Consider the following 17,496-nt stretch of genomic DNA (forward strand, 5'->3'; position numbering starts at 1 on the left):
ACTTGGACATGTGGAACCGGCTTGAATCGAACCGTTTGAAACAGGCGAGGCTATGTCCGGTTCTAAATTTAGAAATCTCAAAATCCGGCTCGGCCCGCCCTGTTTCATTTTTAACCGGTTTCAGTCTGGTTCCTTCAAATTTAGGCCCGGGCTGAGAGGCCAAATGTGTTTTTGGTTTAAGGGATGGACCCATATAAAAACGTAGAAGCAAAAGGGTTGCCCCTTTTTAGGACATGGAATTGGAGAAGTTAAAATTTTAATAAAGTTGTTTGCATATGGTAGTATCATATTCAAGATTCTAAAAGAAGCTAAGCGCTAGTCGGGCGGTGAGTTAGGGCCTAGTGCCTAGGCGGTTAGGCGGGGTCTAGGCAAGCGTCTAGACGGACTAGGCGGGTTTAACTAAATCCATTATATTTCATGTAAATAAGTGTATGTTTATACTTAAAATACATATAATTTCATCATAAACTACAAAATAGAATGACACATATATTATAAAGTATTGAAACATAATGAAAACATGAGGAACAAACATATAATGTGTGCTCATTTAAGTATTCGACAAGTCTCTTACAATTTATTGAAAAAAAAATAAAATGCAAAATGAAAGTTATCTATTTTCTGCCTAAGTGAGTCGATGCCTAGGCGGGTCTGGGCAGGTGCCTAGGCAGTCTAGACGGGCACCTTAGTAGGTCTACGGGTCTTTTCTTAATTTTCAAACGTCTAGGAATTAATCGGGATGGTGACAACCGCCTAGACGGGGCCTAGACGGGGATTTTTAGAACAGTGATCATGTTAAGTGTATTGTAATGTGGAGGTGAGTAGGACAAAATTTTAGTCGCGGTTGTAGAATTGTGACCTAAAGACAACGTGATCGTCCCCTTTTAAGTGTTACTCCAAATTAGAAAATATAGCATAACATTGATTGTAAATAACTTTAGAGCCTTGCAAATGCAATAAGCACGAGTTCTATGCACAATCAATATCACGTAATTTTTACTCCACTAGTTTATAATTTATTCATTAAGTTAATTGTTTGAAAGATGTCACATGTAATAGTACGTAGCGGAGCTACACTGAGGGCAATGTATACGCACCACCCCAATAACCCAGTGCTGCCAGTGCTCCTCGTTGTATTTTGCTGGCAATAGTCAAATATGAGGCATTTATTCAAATCAAAATGAAAGGGAAAAAAAAAGAAAAAAAAAAGGAAAAAAACAATCAACAATGACAGTAGATACACACTACATAAATGAAGTGTCAACCATCCATTTGGCTACACCAGATAAGTACAATCCATCAAACGGTTGAAAACAAACCCTTGATACCTAAACAAAGAGACATAGCTGCCCTTCGAACACATCCTTTATCACCTGCTCAATAAGAAAGATAAAAAGGATCAGAAAGTAAAATGAGTCATTAATCACCAATCAGGCAGTTTTATTCCTTTAAAAAGATTAGAATATTTTATTTTATGAAATATCTATGTTCAAAACAAATCTGGTTGAAATCTTTAACAATATTATTCTCGATGCTCTATTTTAAAGCATTTTATCCTCTTTCTACGTATTCTTTCATTTTCATATTCAAATTCAAAACAGAGCCGGTTGAAATTTCTAACGAGGTTATTATTGAGGCTCCAATTCAAGGCACTCTATCCTATTTCTACTATATCACCCTTTTACAACAAAAAAATAAACAAGAAATATTTGAGCGATAGAGAAGTTGGAGCTTACCTAAATTGAAAGGATCACTTGGTGAGGATATAGATGGCATATATAATACCAGGGAGGTAACCAAACAGTGTCAGCACCAAACAGATCCAAAATTCCGCCTGAAAATCGCAACGATGTTATACAAATTCGGTTCCAAAACACACATAAACACAGATCATATACAAATTAGGGCAACGATGTTATACGAGTACTGTATGACTGTTACATCTATAGAATTTCGCTGACATGATGATTCAAGCAGTGTTAGTACGTAATATGTGTTTATATGACAGATTATCAACAATCAAGCAGTTTTAGTATGTAATACGTGTTTGTATGACAGACAACATCTATAAAGTACGGACTCGAAAGAGAAATTAACACTTACACGACACTCATACTTGAGGAAGACACCAAGAGGTGGCAAGAGGATGGCGATGATGATGTCGATGAAGGTTGCGGTACCCATACTTATCAAGTTTGATAAGAGACAGAAAACTACAAGGGGTAGAGAGAGGTTATACAACAAGAACTAGGAAGTATCCGACTGCTTTTACAGGAAACTGCGAAGGGTACATATATATAGAGTTGCAACTTCTGCTGCTGAAGGAACCACGTGGAGGTTAACCATTGGGTGCACATACAACATAATTATTTTTGCTTCCGAATAAAGGAAAAAGGATTATACAGCTGCGTTTTAAAAATGGGCAAGATGACACGTGTTGGTTTCGTATGTGCGTCTGGTGCGTTGTATGTGCCGACGTGTTTTTAAACTTTGTTCTTAACTAGGACCCTCCACGATGCATAATAAAATATCCAAGTTTTGAGTCCTTCAAAATGAAGATAGATATTTCAGCCAGATTTTCAATTTCTACGTATTTATGCTGTGAAAAAAATTGAGGTTTAAGTTTGCAACAGAAAGAGTGATCTAAATGTTTACAATTTATTGCAAAGTTTCTTAAGTTTTCAACTTGGAAATTCTTTGAATTGTCAAAATTTTATGGTTGTTTCCGTTTTTAATTTTCACATTTGAATTACAGATGCGTTTTTAGTTTGAAAAAGTATAGTAAATTCTAAAATGATAAAACGGGAAACTTATACTAGCTCTGCTGTGGTATTGTGACCATGGTTTGATTTTTGCATGACTCTCGAACTCATGTCATGGCTGTTATTATGTTAGGTATACCAAATTTTGAAATTAAAGTTACAATTTAAATTATGTATCACAAATAATCAATAAGCACGTTAATCAACACGTAAATAATAATCTAATCATCAACAACCAGATCATTTAGTTTATAAATTTGGTTTAAAATTTTAGTCTCCCTATCATTATTTTAAAACTTATATTAGTGGTCTAGAACGCCATAGTGAGTAAGTGACAACAAACCCGTTGCACCTAACTTTAACTATAATGGTATAATGCATATATGCTGGTGTATCCACACACTTTTTTTTACCTTTCTGACAACCTTCTCAGTTTTCAGCCCTTGGAACGAATAAATTGGAGAGTATCAAAAAACAACAATTAACAAAAGATGCGTAGAAGGTAAAGAGGGAGAGATTAGATACTTGGAAAAAAAAAATCAAATGTTTATATTATGACACTTGCTATACCAAAGTATAATCCCGATACATTAAATTTTTTTACGTAAATAAGAATGTGTAGATAGCATCACCCTTAGGGGAAGCTAACATCATCACATGTGTTGCAATAATAACATTCATCAACTTGATTGAGTGGGGGGTCTTGTTTCCCACGAGCATGCATGAAATGGCGGGTAAAAGTTAAGAGCAACATGCTGTCAGGAAAATCTAACCGCTCGTAAGTTGCCACTGCACTACATAAAGCTGAAGCAACGGCAGCGATGGGGCCTTGAAGTATACAGCCCACAAATTATAAGGATTTATCCAAATGCACGTACTAGGCACGTGAGGCAACCGTCCCTCTCAATTTTGAAGTCGGAACACCAAACCATACATGCGGAATATGCGACAGATAATGTGGGTGGGTTTGAGTAAAAGCCAATCCCAAGACAATAAATTAGTATTAGATTATGGTTTTGGACTTTTGATTCACATTTTACCCATTGAGATAATGCCATTTGTTCATTTGATTAGCGGCCAAATGTGTTTTGGTTTAAGGGATGGACTCGAAAGAAGAATATATAAAAACATAGAAACAAAGGGGTTGCCCCCTTTTAGGACATGGAATTGGAGAAGTTAAATTTTAGTAACGTCGTCTGACTATGGTAGTATCAGATTAAGTGTGTTACAGTGTAGAGGTGAGTAGGACAAAATTTTAGAGTCATGGTTATTGAATTGGTCCAAGTACAACGTGATCGTCCCCCCTCTTTTTTAAGTTTTCCTTCAAATTAGAAAATATAGCATAACATTGCTTGTAAGTAACTTTATAGCCCTGCAAATGCTACAAAGCACGAGTTTTATGTGCAATAAAAGGCATGCAAGTTCTACTCCACTATAGTTGATAATTTATTCATTAAGTAAATTGTTTGAAAGATGTCACATGTTATGCATGTGTAAAAGTTAAATTATATCAGGATGAATGAATTGATTTGAAACAAAAAATACAAATGGACCAATTAGAAAGATAAATTTTATAAAATCACCGTGCTACATATCTAGGTTGATAGTAAGAGTTCTCCTAATAATAGTACAAGTTATTAGCATAAAAAACAAGTACAAGTTACAATTAAATTAATTGGGAAATAAACAATGTTTGAATTGCAATTGTTACAATTTGATTGGCCTCAATCCAATGGTGCACCAAATATGGGCCCGTTGGTAAAATGGGTTCCAAAAAACGTAGTTTTTGTGGGCCGTGTATTGGTTGATTTGGAAAACATATCTTCTATTGCTGGAAAATATAGTTTTTGTGGGCCTCCTATTTGGAAAACATAGTTTTTTTGGGCCGTGTATGGGTTCCTAAAATATATCTTCTTGCTTAGAATTATACACTGGTAGCTAGGGTTTTGCAAAACATTTTCCATTTATCATTATGTGTTAAGAAGAACGTGAAGAATTCATAAGCAGGTGATTAAAAGGTATATATGATACACCTTATTACTCTTGTTTTCTTGATACATGTTCATGCTAGTCTTGCAGAATCAGCTCCGATTATTCCATGATTAGGTAATTAGAGACGTATATGTGGAGATATTTAGAGTCGGTTTGATAATCATTTTGTTTTTGTTTTTTGGTTTGAGATACGAGAAAATATATACGGGAGGGATGAAGAAGTGGGTGAGAGAGATGTAGAAAAAAATAGGGAAAATAAAAAATTTGAAAACGAAATAGTTATAAAATGGGCACTTAATGTGTCGTAAGTTCATTGTTTATAATGGATCTAAATGTGGAGCATGATTGATATTAGCAGGTTGCTTTATTTTTAATCTCAACTTAGAATTGGGTTTAGTGCCTGGAACATTCCAACCTATATGTCTAACTTTTGTTTTCCGAATGTTTCCAAGCTAAACACACACACACACACACACACACACACACGCATATTCCAAGCTACACACACGCAGACACACACACGCATATATTTTAGAGCTTAGTAGATGTTGGAAGACTATAAATAAATTCGAAAGGACGTGTGTACCTTTTATGCAGAAACTTGAATCTCAACACGCTCCTACAAACATGAACAACTACTTTGACCCTCCGTGCACGTCTAGAACCTCGTAGGTTGTTGGGTTGGCTATGATATGTCAAGTTGCCCCTTGGTTTTTGCCTCCCAAGACCTAGAGCCGAAAGTGATAGCTCTAAATACCTAACTAGAATATTTGAACTATGGAAAAGCTTGTGTTTCTTATGTTTCCTCTCTTCCCCAAAGCCTCCTTATATAGTGGTTGGGAAGAGTGTACAAAGACTGAAAAGCCCATGAAAATCCCAAGTATATTCTAACATGAATATCTCTTGATTTTCATCTAATTATCACATAGATAATTAGGAGGTTAATATCCTCATGTGAGTGGAATATTCTTTGATATTTATTTATCCCATAAGATAAATCCTACAGTAAACTTTTCTCCTGTTTTTGCATCATGTTCTTCTTCTCTGGTGGACGATTTAGTTTCCAGCTAACTTCTGCAAAACTATTATATATGATGGTGGAATATTCGGATATATTTCAGATCAGAAATACTAATCTGAGTGATGTTGAGCCAGCTTTCAGAATACAGACAAATACAATGCAGCCTGGGTTTCAACACTATTATGTAATAAGCTTTCATTGGAATTTGATGATTTCTTGGTAAAGGCATATCTTTTTACAGAAAGTCAAGAACTACTGCTGAAATTTTTTATTACTAGAAAAAAGAACTGATAATCTGCAATACCTAATTCCTTATTAATATTAAGGTAGCCAATTGTTTATCGTTTATTCACATTCTAAAAAATGCAATGATATGTCCATAAAACTCTCCTAGTCTCCTTGTACTTTTTACAGTAATATTACTATGGTGATATCTTAAGGCAATATGCATGCGATACAAATGTGTAATTTAACTTTCTCACACGCAATGCACAATTAGTTTGAAATACTACAGCGTGGTATATTCCATAGGGTTTATGTAATGATGGGACAGGCTTAAGTTTGGAGTCTTGGACCTAGGTACTTGGGGCTATATGCACGGATGAAATCTTCCATGCCAGTACCAAATTTGCAATGTCCTATGCTGAATTGCTGATTGTTGTGGAATCTTCACCAAGCTGTCTCACTGAATTCCATTTTGTCCTATCATTTCCTCATGGGCCAATTGTGCCAGAATGCTAAAGAATCGAGGAAACCGTCTCTCCAGTCAAAGACAAGATGCACAAATTAGGAGGTAAATTTCGTTGACAATCACCTACTGTAAATTTTATTTTATTTTACAGTATTTTAGAACTTATTTTATCTTTACTATTTAGCGTACATTTATATGCATTCTGCGTGCCATACAGTGAGAAGCCACATAAAGGCCAACATAGGTCCGGGTCCAACCCGCATTTCCACCGTTTAATTATGTATTACCCAATACACCTGTAATCTCATAAAACCAACCTATATTAGCTAGTCAATTAACCATGTGACCCTTAGCACGCCATGGTGTTTGAGACTTAATGGTATGGCCTTATCATTCAGTTTTTTTCAAACAAAAAAAAATTATCTGTTTCAAGGGGTTTATTTTTTGGTAGTTCATATAAAACAAGGCCTATACAATTTAGAGGAAAATTCAATTAGTTGTAGAATAATCTCATAGTAACAATTTTGAGCCATGATTCTAAATTTTTGTTCGAATATAATGTTTTAATTCTTTTTCCATTAAAGATTTGATACTCTAATATCTTTTATCTGTATAGGATCTTGCATTAGATCATTTGATGGTCAAGTTGCATTTGCATACCAACTATTCTAGCATATATCTAAGATTGAAACCCTATTTACTCTATCATATAAAAGCAGCAAACAGCCTACCAACAAATGTCAATATTTATGTTGATCGTTAGATCTCTATCACCGACTAAAGTTTTATCGTTTGCTTTTGGATGAGAATTTTATATATCATCCGTTGTATCTATTTGTATGAAATATTTCTATCATCACGTGTAGTTACATTGATATATACACTCAGTCGATCGGTGAAGGGGAAGAATGTCTCATGCATTAGCCGACTGTACGGTAATAAGCAATTCCTCCCCACACGCTCATGGGCGGAAGAGCAGTTTGGGCTCAGCTAGATATATTATAATAAAAGAGGTAGCTAGGCCCTAGGCAAACCTGAAAAATGATTGCTCTCATCACACTAAAAGGAAAGAAAAAGAAAGGCTGCCCTCCACGACTCTCTTTATTTATGCTTGTTTCCCACTAAAGTGTTTTGAACATATATGTGCCTTGTGTGTGCAACTAAAAAGTTAAATAAGAGGATATATATAATTAGATATGGTTTTGTTCCCACATTTGCTAAACATTATTAATTTTGTCAGGCTACTCCTTATTGATTAATTTGATTAAACTATATTACTAAGTAATTACTAACAATAATCTTATCCACTTGCATAGTTGGAACAATGCATGAATGCTATTTTAGTATTTCTTTGGTTGTGCGCTCTATGAAGGCTTATTTAAGAAGAAATACTTACCTATGATGATAATATATCTATTTTCTCTTTTTTTTCGAATAACGAGTCAAAAATAAAGAAATGATATGTCTTCGTTACATGAGATTATCAAGTAAGTGAGAAGGAGAGAGGCAATATATTTTTGTTGCATGCGTGTTTTTCTTATTTTCTAGGAGTAGCATAAGCAATTTGCATAAATTTTAGGGCATGTTTGATAACTATTTTATTGTTTGTTTTTAGTGTTTACCTTTTGTGTTAGGTGTAAAGAGGAAGTCAATAGACAAAATGAGGAATATGAAAAATTGAAAATGACTGGATGAAGTTTGATGGGAGAGATGTAAACTAAAGTTCTATCAGCACCAAGGAGAGATAAATATAAGCAAAAATGCACAAAAAATGAAGAAAAAAAAATCGAAAACTAAAAGCTATATATGTACTAGCTATTCTGACTTTTGAGATTTTGTTGAGATTTTGTTGAGGTTTTATCATGAAAAAAATTGAGGTTATACTATAAAGTCGATAATTTGAGGAGTAACCAACTTACTCATCATACAAGGTCCCCTCCTCTCGTATCAATGTGGGATTCATTCTCAACACTCGTTATTCCATATTTCTTTCAAATCTCTTACCCAACCTTCTTTATCCTTCATTTTCTTCATACACTTTCTTTATCTCAAGTATAAAAAGTAAAAATAAAAAACAAAATACGAAATCACGGACCTTAAATAAAACTAAAATCCTAAAACACAGGAGAAAAAAAATAAAATAAAAGCATGCAGGTGGTGATTGTTGTTTACAACGTTACAGTACCCTGCAGAATCACAGTGCCTCTGCAATTCTTTCAGTCATAAATATTTATAGAAATCAAATATTTTTCAGTCATATAATATATAATAAAAACATAAATGATATATCTGCAGAAATGGTTATCAGATCGGTCTGGCGGTCATGTGCAGATTGCAGAGAGAAGGCAGAGAGACAATGGCCAGCAGAAACTGCTAGTGTTGATAAACCACGATCCATGTTTTGGGTCCATTTTAATTAAACAAAAATGGCTACGCAGCCAAGAACGCATGCATTAAAGGGTCATTGACTCAGTACTCCAATCTCTTCCTCTATCATCCCAGTCCCATGAAGGGTCATTATTTTCAATTATTATATTATCCTTCTGTTCTTCCCAGATCTTTGCACTCTTGTATCACGCTGTATTTTCCTTACAATCTTAGTATCTGCGTCTTTTTTTCTTAAATTTACTTGGGATCTTCATGCCATTTCCAACATGTTTAGGCAACACAAATTTGTCATTTTCTCTCCCACAAATCATTGTCTGCATGAGTCTAATTACGGTATTAGTTTGTTTAATCCCTGCTTTAAATTAATAGTAATAGCTCCATTCAGTGTTTGAAGGTTGTTCACTGTGATGCAAAATAGTTTCTGGATATGCATGTCACTTTGCTAACACTAGGGCTTGAATAATACATCCTTGTATGTGGGACACGTAGAGGAAATTAGAGAGCAAGACACGCACCTAGTCGGCTTATGCAATGCAAACGCACACACTAGATGTTGTCGGATGCCAAATTCCATGGACAGTAGTCACGTGAAGTTCATACGTGCACGTGAATTCCCACACCCTCCAAATCTTTTTGTGGATATAAATCCCGCAACTTAAATCTCTTTGCTGATCCGTCATTTTGGAGGGCCTAAAAATCTTTCGTGTCTGGAAAGTAAAAAACGCTAGCTTGCTATCACAGGAGCTCTGTTTCTGTCTGATAATAATGGCTTGTACCAACCAGAAGATGAGAAAAGATGCTCCATCAAATTTGGGTCCACCCACTATGGCGCTAAATCCAATTGTTGGTTCAGGAAGGGTCCACGTGGCCTTAACCTATTACGTACCCATGCTTGAGGCCACTGTGGTGGTCCCCGACACCACATGCAATCCAAACCCTAATTTTGTGAATTTGATTTGGCATTTGGCTTCTCACATTTCAATTCAGATAGTCATATGTAATTGGTAGCACATGTTTGATGAACGATTTCATGTCATCTACGGAAAAAAGAAGCATAAATTAAAGGACAAATCGTCCTCTTCATTGAAGACATACAAACACATCCAATCAATTGGCCCCTACTGATTATCTCATTGACCGTGAGTTCACTAAGTTATTCATTTGCTTTACCTTGCATGTTACATCATATCTTATCACTATTGAATTTCTCATTGAACAATAAAATACTAGCAACTTTCTTATTCAACAATCTTTTACAAAGTATACAAGCATTTCATTTCAAAATGTGAGCAAGTGAGTTCTTTTTTATAAGAAACGGTAGAATGTTATTATATTAATCATTATAACCAAATATAAGGATCTTCAATGTTCAATAAATTCCGGTGAATGAATTTGCACAATTAAACAAACAAGAGTAAGCCCCTAAAATCTTCCACAAGCACAAACACACAATCGCCAAGTGCAGAATTACCACCAGTACTAATCTATAACAATAAATGACAGACGCAACAAAGTTATACTGACAACCACATTGGTCATCATTGAATAACAAGATCGTGTAAATTCATCGTAGCGGAGTAAGACCACATCAAGTCATCATTGACATACGTGACCACATAACTCATCACTAAAAAGTGAAGACCAATCTAGCCATCACAAGAGCACAACCACTACACTCACAAGGCAAGGCAAATACATAACTACATTACTATGAAAAGGGAACCTGCAACTTCACCATTCTAACGAGATTCTGGCTTCCACACATTAAGGTCATCTCCAACCGATTTGGCTAGAGGCCTATAGGGTTAAAAATAGCCTGAAATGATACGAAAATCGTCACCAATTGAGGGCTAAGCCAAAGGGCTCGTGGGCCCCATCGGGCCAAAAATACCAAATTAGGCCAACCGGCTAGCCTAATCCAGCCAGCCAGCCCGGGCCGTCCTAAACAATTCAAATCCAACAGCTACCTGGTGTTAGCTAGCACGCCAGGTAGCCGCTGGATTTTATTTTTATTTTTATTTTTTGGGACAAATTAAAAAAAAAAAATTCTAATTTTTTTTCCTATAACTACCTAAACCATTAAACAACATTAAAGAACACAATCTCCACCATAGTACTACTTGGGGAAGTTATTCAAACTTAAACAACATTAAAAAAAAAACATTTAATAATATAAAACTTAAACGCCTACTTCATGCTTCTTTTGGCCTAAAGATATGCAACAAGATCCTGTTGTAAGTACTTGTTTGTGGCATGCGAATGTATCATCCTATGACACCTCATGTACTCATTTAAAGAGATATTACCAGTTCTTAGATCCAAAGGCAAATTAGGCCCATCATATATTTTTGCACGAGCCCTCCTTGACCTATTTGGATCATTTTGATTGTCATCAAACTCTCCATCAATATAGTCATCTCGCTCACCCTCCACAATCATGTTGTGTAATATGATGCACGACATCATGATTGAGTTTAATTTATCTCGACTCCACCCTCTTGTTGGTTCCTTAATGACCTTCCACTATGCCTGAAGAATACCGAAAGCTTTCTCAACGTCTTTCCGGTATGCCTTTTGGTGTAAGGTAAACCACATTTGGGCGTCATCCACAGGGTTTGCAATTACTTGGACAAGTGTCGCCCACTTTGGGTAGATGCCATCTGCCAAGTAATACCCCATATTGTACTGATGCATGTTGATGTAGTAATCAAGTTGGCGTGATTTACCCTCCGTCAGGTTATTGTAAAGAGGTAAACGCCCAAGAACTGTAATGTCATTTTGGGATCCTGAGATTCCAATGAAAGCATGCCAAATCCATGTGTCAAACGAGTCAACCGCCTCTAACACAATACTTAACTTTCTTGATCTTCTGCTAAAGCCTCATTGCCATCAAGTGAGACAATTCTTCCACTGTCAATGCATGCAATCTAGTGATTCTCTCATGCCCGAAAAGCCACAATCTTCAGCTTTGCGAAGGAGCTGATCCATATCTGCTTGATTTGGTTCACGAAGGTACTCCTCTTTGTAAAGCTGAACAACTGTGTAATAGAATTCAACAAGATTATCAAGGCATGTAGACTCAGACATACCATATGTATCATCCATCACATCAGTTGGGGAGGCATAAACAAGCATTCAGAATGCAATATTAACCTTTTAATGAGGTGACAATCCAGGGCAGCCTCTCTGTCCAGTTTCTGTTAAAAGTATGGATTGACATGTTGGACATCATGAAGTAAACGCTTAAAGACATGATGCCTAATCCGGAAGCGACTTCTGAAATCTTCTTCGATGTACACCGAGTTGGGGTTGAAGTAGTTGTTCATCAGAGTGTCATGCACTATCTCTCTATTTCATGGCTTGTAACCGCGACCAACAACAGAGCCACCCCATTGAGGTTGTTCTTCAGTTGCCTCACATGCCATGACCCTAGCCATGGCTGCCATATATGATGTGTTGTGCCATGCTTCATCTTCTTCATCGTACTCCTTAACTTCTTGTCTCATCTGCACCTATTTATCTTCCAATTTGGAATTGGATGAAGACCCCCAGTTGGAATCCGAAAAGGATCCAAAGTTGGAATTCATTGTAAACTTGAATTGAAAGAGATATTGGAGAGGGTAAAGCTGAAGGTGTGTGAATTATAGCCCAATATCCACCCTATTTGTGGACATTGGAAGCTGAAGATAAGGAGTGCCACGCAGATAAAAACCCTATCTAAAATTCCCACAATCAATTACATATCGACACGTTGCACTCGAAATCCTATTTGAAAAATTATTGAGATTACATATCAACATGAAATATGGAAAGTTACTCATAAATTGACACGTGGCACTCGAAATTCGAGACGTAAAATTATTGAGATTCCATATCGACAAGAAATCTGCAAAGTTACTCACATATTGACACGTGACACTCGAAATCCGAGACGTAAAATTATTGAGATTCCATATCAACAAGAAATATGCAAAGTTACTCATATATCGACATGTGACACTCGAAATCTGAGATGAAAAATTATTGAGATTCTATCTCGAAAAATTGTTAACATTCCATCTCGAAAAATTATTGAGGTAGTTTAATTTAAGTAACCATATTAATTCAATTAAAATAATAAATTATGTTTGGTCTATGGCCCTTTGGCCCCCTCAGTTGGACATGGTTTTTTGTCCTAGGGCTATGTTTGGCTTATGGCCATTTGGCCCCTTAGTTGGATATGATAATAAATATGGGATGACACTATTCATTAAAATATTAATTTCTTGGAAGGCATAGGGCTAAAATGAGCCATCTGACCCTCATTCGGTTAGGGATGGCCTAAGTACCCTAAGATCTGGTTGCATAAAGCAGCAGAGCTACCAAATCCGATAGCATCAAGCGGCAGAGCTGACTAGATTTGAAATGCACAAGGCGGCGGAGGCACCAAAATATAACGCACAACGTAGTGAAGCCGCATGGATCTGCACACTAGTCGGCACAACAACAAATTAGTCGAGGAAAATGTCATCACCATGGAACAACGACCTGATGATAGTGGATCCGACCCACTTGCAACCACAAATCCAACCCCACACTATGAAATTGAGTGCCAACTCAAAGAAGAAACTATTTGGGTATGAGACCTAAATCCATGGAAAAATAGCTCACAATTTGGTGGGAGAGAAATACGGAAGGGAAAATAAGGTACGTGAAGGTTGAGAAAGGGTGGGCGAAATGGGTTCAAGGTGCAAAGTCACACATGGGAAGGGAGGGGAGAGAAGGCTGGGATGAGGGAGAGAGGGAAGAGAGGAAGGGAAGAAGGGCTAGAAAGACAAAAGGAGAAGCTACCACAAGCCCCCATCCATAGCTAAAGACCGACAACAATGGCGGTAGCAAGCTAGGGTTTTCTTGGAAAGGGAGAGAAAGATGGCTCGAGGGAGGGAAAATTGTTCTTCTTCGTTGTTTTCTAAACTTTTAATTTTCAAGTTTTCCTTTTTGTTGAGGAAGTGAGTTGATTATTACTTTCATGTTGCTTGTGAAATCCATAAAGTGAACAATATACGTGATTGTTTCTAACACTCTTCTTTTAAAATGGCGTAGACTCACTAATTTCATAGATTTTAGTAACTTTACTTCTAGATTGTCCATCATTTTGTTAAACTTCTATTATATGTTTTTAACTTTGCAATTTGGCCAGGTCCTACCAATATCCAAAAGAGTATAAAGTTTGAGATTTGGATGTCCCCTAATTGCTGGCTATCATACACCATGCATCAGCATAAAATGGCTATCATGTCCTTGGTATAAATCCTCATGCTTCAATAGATTACAGGGCAGCTTCGTCATTTTGTTTGCCTTAATCAAGGGAAGCACAATAAAATTGTATCTTTCGATTGTGATGGATCTACTCGATGGGACTGCAAGGTGATTTTTTGAATTCGACTCTTTGCTTTGGATAATGCGCTCTAAAGCTCAACCCTGTTTGTTTTTTCTCTTTCCCTAGTTAACTTTTTTATATCATAGATCGATGTATTGGCTTTTTTTTTTTTTTAGCCTGCACAGTACAAATTTTTCAATATTCTCAAAACACAAAATTGTATATTACATGTTATTATATAATTAGAAGAAGTTTGATATAGATAAAAAATTACATATCATTATACAATTAAAGAGAAAAAACTTTCATCTAATTATATAATAAAATATAATTTACAACTCTGTATTTCAAATATACTAAAAAATCTCTCCCTAAACATAATGACTCAAACGATGATGAATGTAAACTGTAAATTACTTTTTGCGTGGTTCCCAAGCCCCATTCTCCTCTTTCATAATATCATCAAATCTTACACAATAGTATGAGGATTGAAACAAACAAAAAGTCTAAAATATCTTATTCAAGTAAACTTTAATTAATCATCGAAAAGGCTGCTTATTTATGTAATTAATAAAGCTTGTAAATTAAAGGAATAAAAGTCTCTCCAAAAATGAAGGGGTAGAAGATTTTTATAAGCTCGTTAATCGCAGGCAAGTCAATGGATTATTTGTGCCTTAATCTATAACTTTCAAATCTAATGTGATTATTTAAGTTGAAATTTGAAAAAGGGACACCAGCCAACAAAATCTAATGATGAAATACCAAGGAGTTGGTTAAGTGGTTAGAAATGAATTTCAGATTCGTATTCTACACGACATGTCCTAAGTTCAATTGTTAGTATTAGTGAATTACATGATAGTTGTCAGGAAAATGCTGATACACCTATGTGAGTTTTCACGATCCTTAAAAACATGTAGTGACGAAATCACCCGCTAATCTCATTTTGCCAAAAAGAAAAGAAAAACAAAATATAATGATCGATGTATATTAGTGTATATATACACGATAATGATGTTGTCGTTTTGCATTATAAAATCCAAACATAAAGTCCACAACTACAACCCAAATCCAAATCCACATCCAAATTTATAAGATAAGGTATACAAATACCAAAGGATAATATGCTCTATTCGAATACAGAGCATAATGACATCAAATGCATCTATCTTATTAGAGAAAACAACCTACCAACTGTGGCCCTAGTTTTATGATCAAGGCACATCAACAAATGGATTCAATGCATAGGGAAAGGGCTTACCAAGTAGATACAAATCATATACTAAGTGGGTGGGGCGTTTTTAGTATGCTTTTAAAATGATTAAAAAATGACTAAAAGAGCTTTTAGAAAAATTTTGGGTTTCAAAAGCACTTGAAGTGCTTTATGCAAGAAACAAATAACTTGAAAGTACTTCAGTGTTTTTTTTTAGATTCACTTGCATTCTTACTAAAGATTGGTTTTAAAACTATTTCCATCAAAAGCATTTTGAATTATTTTAAAAACTACTTTCAAACAGGTACTTCTAATTCAAGTGATGGAATACTAAAAGTGAGTCAAAGAGCTTGATTTAACTAAAGTATGGGCACAATAAGATCGTTTGATGTACGACTCTCTAGTTTACCTCTTTGTCCTCCCATCTCTAAAACCTTATGTCTCCTTAAAACAAAAAAATCAATAAATGCATACCAAGTACAAACAACACTTGAGTCACTAACCATAGAGTTATCATGATGTTTCATCTTTTTATTAACACCTTGTTTTACCTCACCTTGTCGAGAATATTTTTTTTTCTTTACCTGCAACATTAGACAAGTGTATCACATTCATAATCATGTATTGCTTACCTGCCATAGCAAATGCGAGACACATAATTTATATAACGGGTGAGTGAAAATTTTTCTTTGCCAAATCACCCGCACCTTCTATAATTCTATTAATAATATAGTTTATAGTGACAAATTTTAAGCATCCCCTCTAATTAATTACATTGTGTCATGGACCATAAAATAAAATGTTTAGGTTCATGCGTTTTCGTAGTAAATGTGTCTATGTTTATGTAAACAAGACATTATAAAAACTAAATACTTGGTTTTGATCATCTAAGTTAAAGCAGCACCATGTTTTGGTTGCAACTATTGAGATCATGATCAGATTTGGTAAAAGCAAGTTGAAAACAAGAGTATGGCTTAGTGGTGGCAGCTATCATCATCATCAACTGTGACTAAAAAAATAAAGATATTTAAGGCTAGGATGAGAGTTTGGTGAATTGATTAATAAGGAAATTACAGACTACTTCATGCACAAGTCTCTTCTGTTAAACATCACATTGAATAAGTTTAACGGAAACAATGAACATGCTTAAATAAGGATGTGTGTGAAAATCACTTTTTATGTCTGAATCTGTAATTTACAAGTAAAGATGAATAACGTAGACTAAAAAGAGCCAAACAATGTTCATTTTTTCATTATAAATGTGGCAAAATTGCTTTAACTAGTCTCTTTAACTTTTCATGTCAACACCTAATTCAGCAAACTTCGAGCATTTCATTGTCAATCATTATAAAAAGAAAAACTCACCCATTCATTTCCAAAAATGGAAAATAATCCTCTCCCGATCCTCTTTATGGATATTTGGAAAATCAATCAATCATGTTCGTGTATCGTACATCGTGCGATCAGAAATCATTTAAAATTTAAAATTTAAATTGAATATAAATAGTACTTAACGAAAACTAACCGCATGATATACGATAAACGAACATGATTGATTGATCATTCGGATCCCCATAAAAGGATCCGGAGAGGATCCTTTTCTTCCAAAAACCACCTTCTCGTCCTTTTTTCCGTGGCTTACAGGTCCAACTTGAGTTTTTTTAATTTTTTAATGTTTAACTTCTGAGCAGTTGATCTATAAATTTAAAAATTTATTTTGTTATAATAGAGACTTTTATAGAGTTTGTTGGAGATATTCTAAGTATTATGTTCTGACTCTTCTCAGTGAGATCCTTACCGGATCCTCTGTGAAATTTCCTGAAATTTTCAAATTATATTCGTTTATCGTACATTGTATGTTAAAAAATTATTGTAAATTTTTTTATTTAAAATTGAATTTAAACAGTACTGACGAAAACTGACTGCACAATATACGATGAAACATATATGATTAGAGGATACCCAATATCCTCATAAAGATGATCCGACGATGACACTTCTTTTTTATTCTAAATAGTATCATCGTGATATATTAAAAATACAAAAAAAACATTCACACCTCTTTTTATATTT

General features: G+C 35.2%; 1 protein-coding gene across 2 annotated transcripts; it reads right to left on the reverse strand.

Moving 5' to 3' along the window:
• Positions 1–901: 901 nt before the first annotated feature.
• Positions 902–2,281, reverse strand: LOC137745222 (hydrophobic protein RCI2B). Of its 2 annotated transcripts, XR_015954252.1 has the most exons (4): positions 2,104–2,281; positions 1,737–1,834; positions 1,329–1,373; positions 902–1,141 (listed from the first exon to the last, which is right to left on the reverse strand). XR_015954252.1 is itself a non-coding variant. In XM_068485140.2 (3 exons), the coding sequence occupies exons 1-2, from the start codon at positions 2,182–2,184 to the stop codon at positions 1,751–1,753; spliced, it is 165 nt and encodes a 54-aa protein (XP_068341241.1). In that variant the 5' UTR covers positions 2,185–2,280; the 3' UTR covers positions 1,149–1,373; positions 1,737–1,750. The 2 variants fall into 2 exon arrangements, 1 of the variants encoding a protein (XP_068341241.1); XM_068485140.2 differs by lacking the exon at positions 902–1,141 and having other exon boundaries at positions 1,149–1,373; positions 2,104–2,280.
• Positions 2,282–17,496: the final 15,215 nt, after the last annotated feature.

The sequence above is a fragment of the Pyrus communis genome, chromosome 12 (genome assembly GCF_041283825.1).
Source record: "Pyrus communis isolate YQ-2024b chromosome 12, ASM4128382v1, whole genome shotgun sequence".
Taxonomy (NCBI): Eukaryota; Viridiplantae; Streptophyta; class Magnoliopsida; order Rosales; family Rosaceae; genus Pyrus; species Pyrus communis.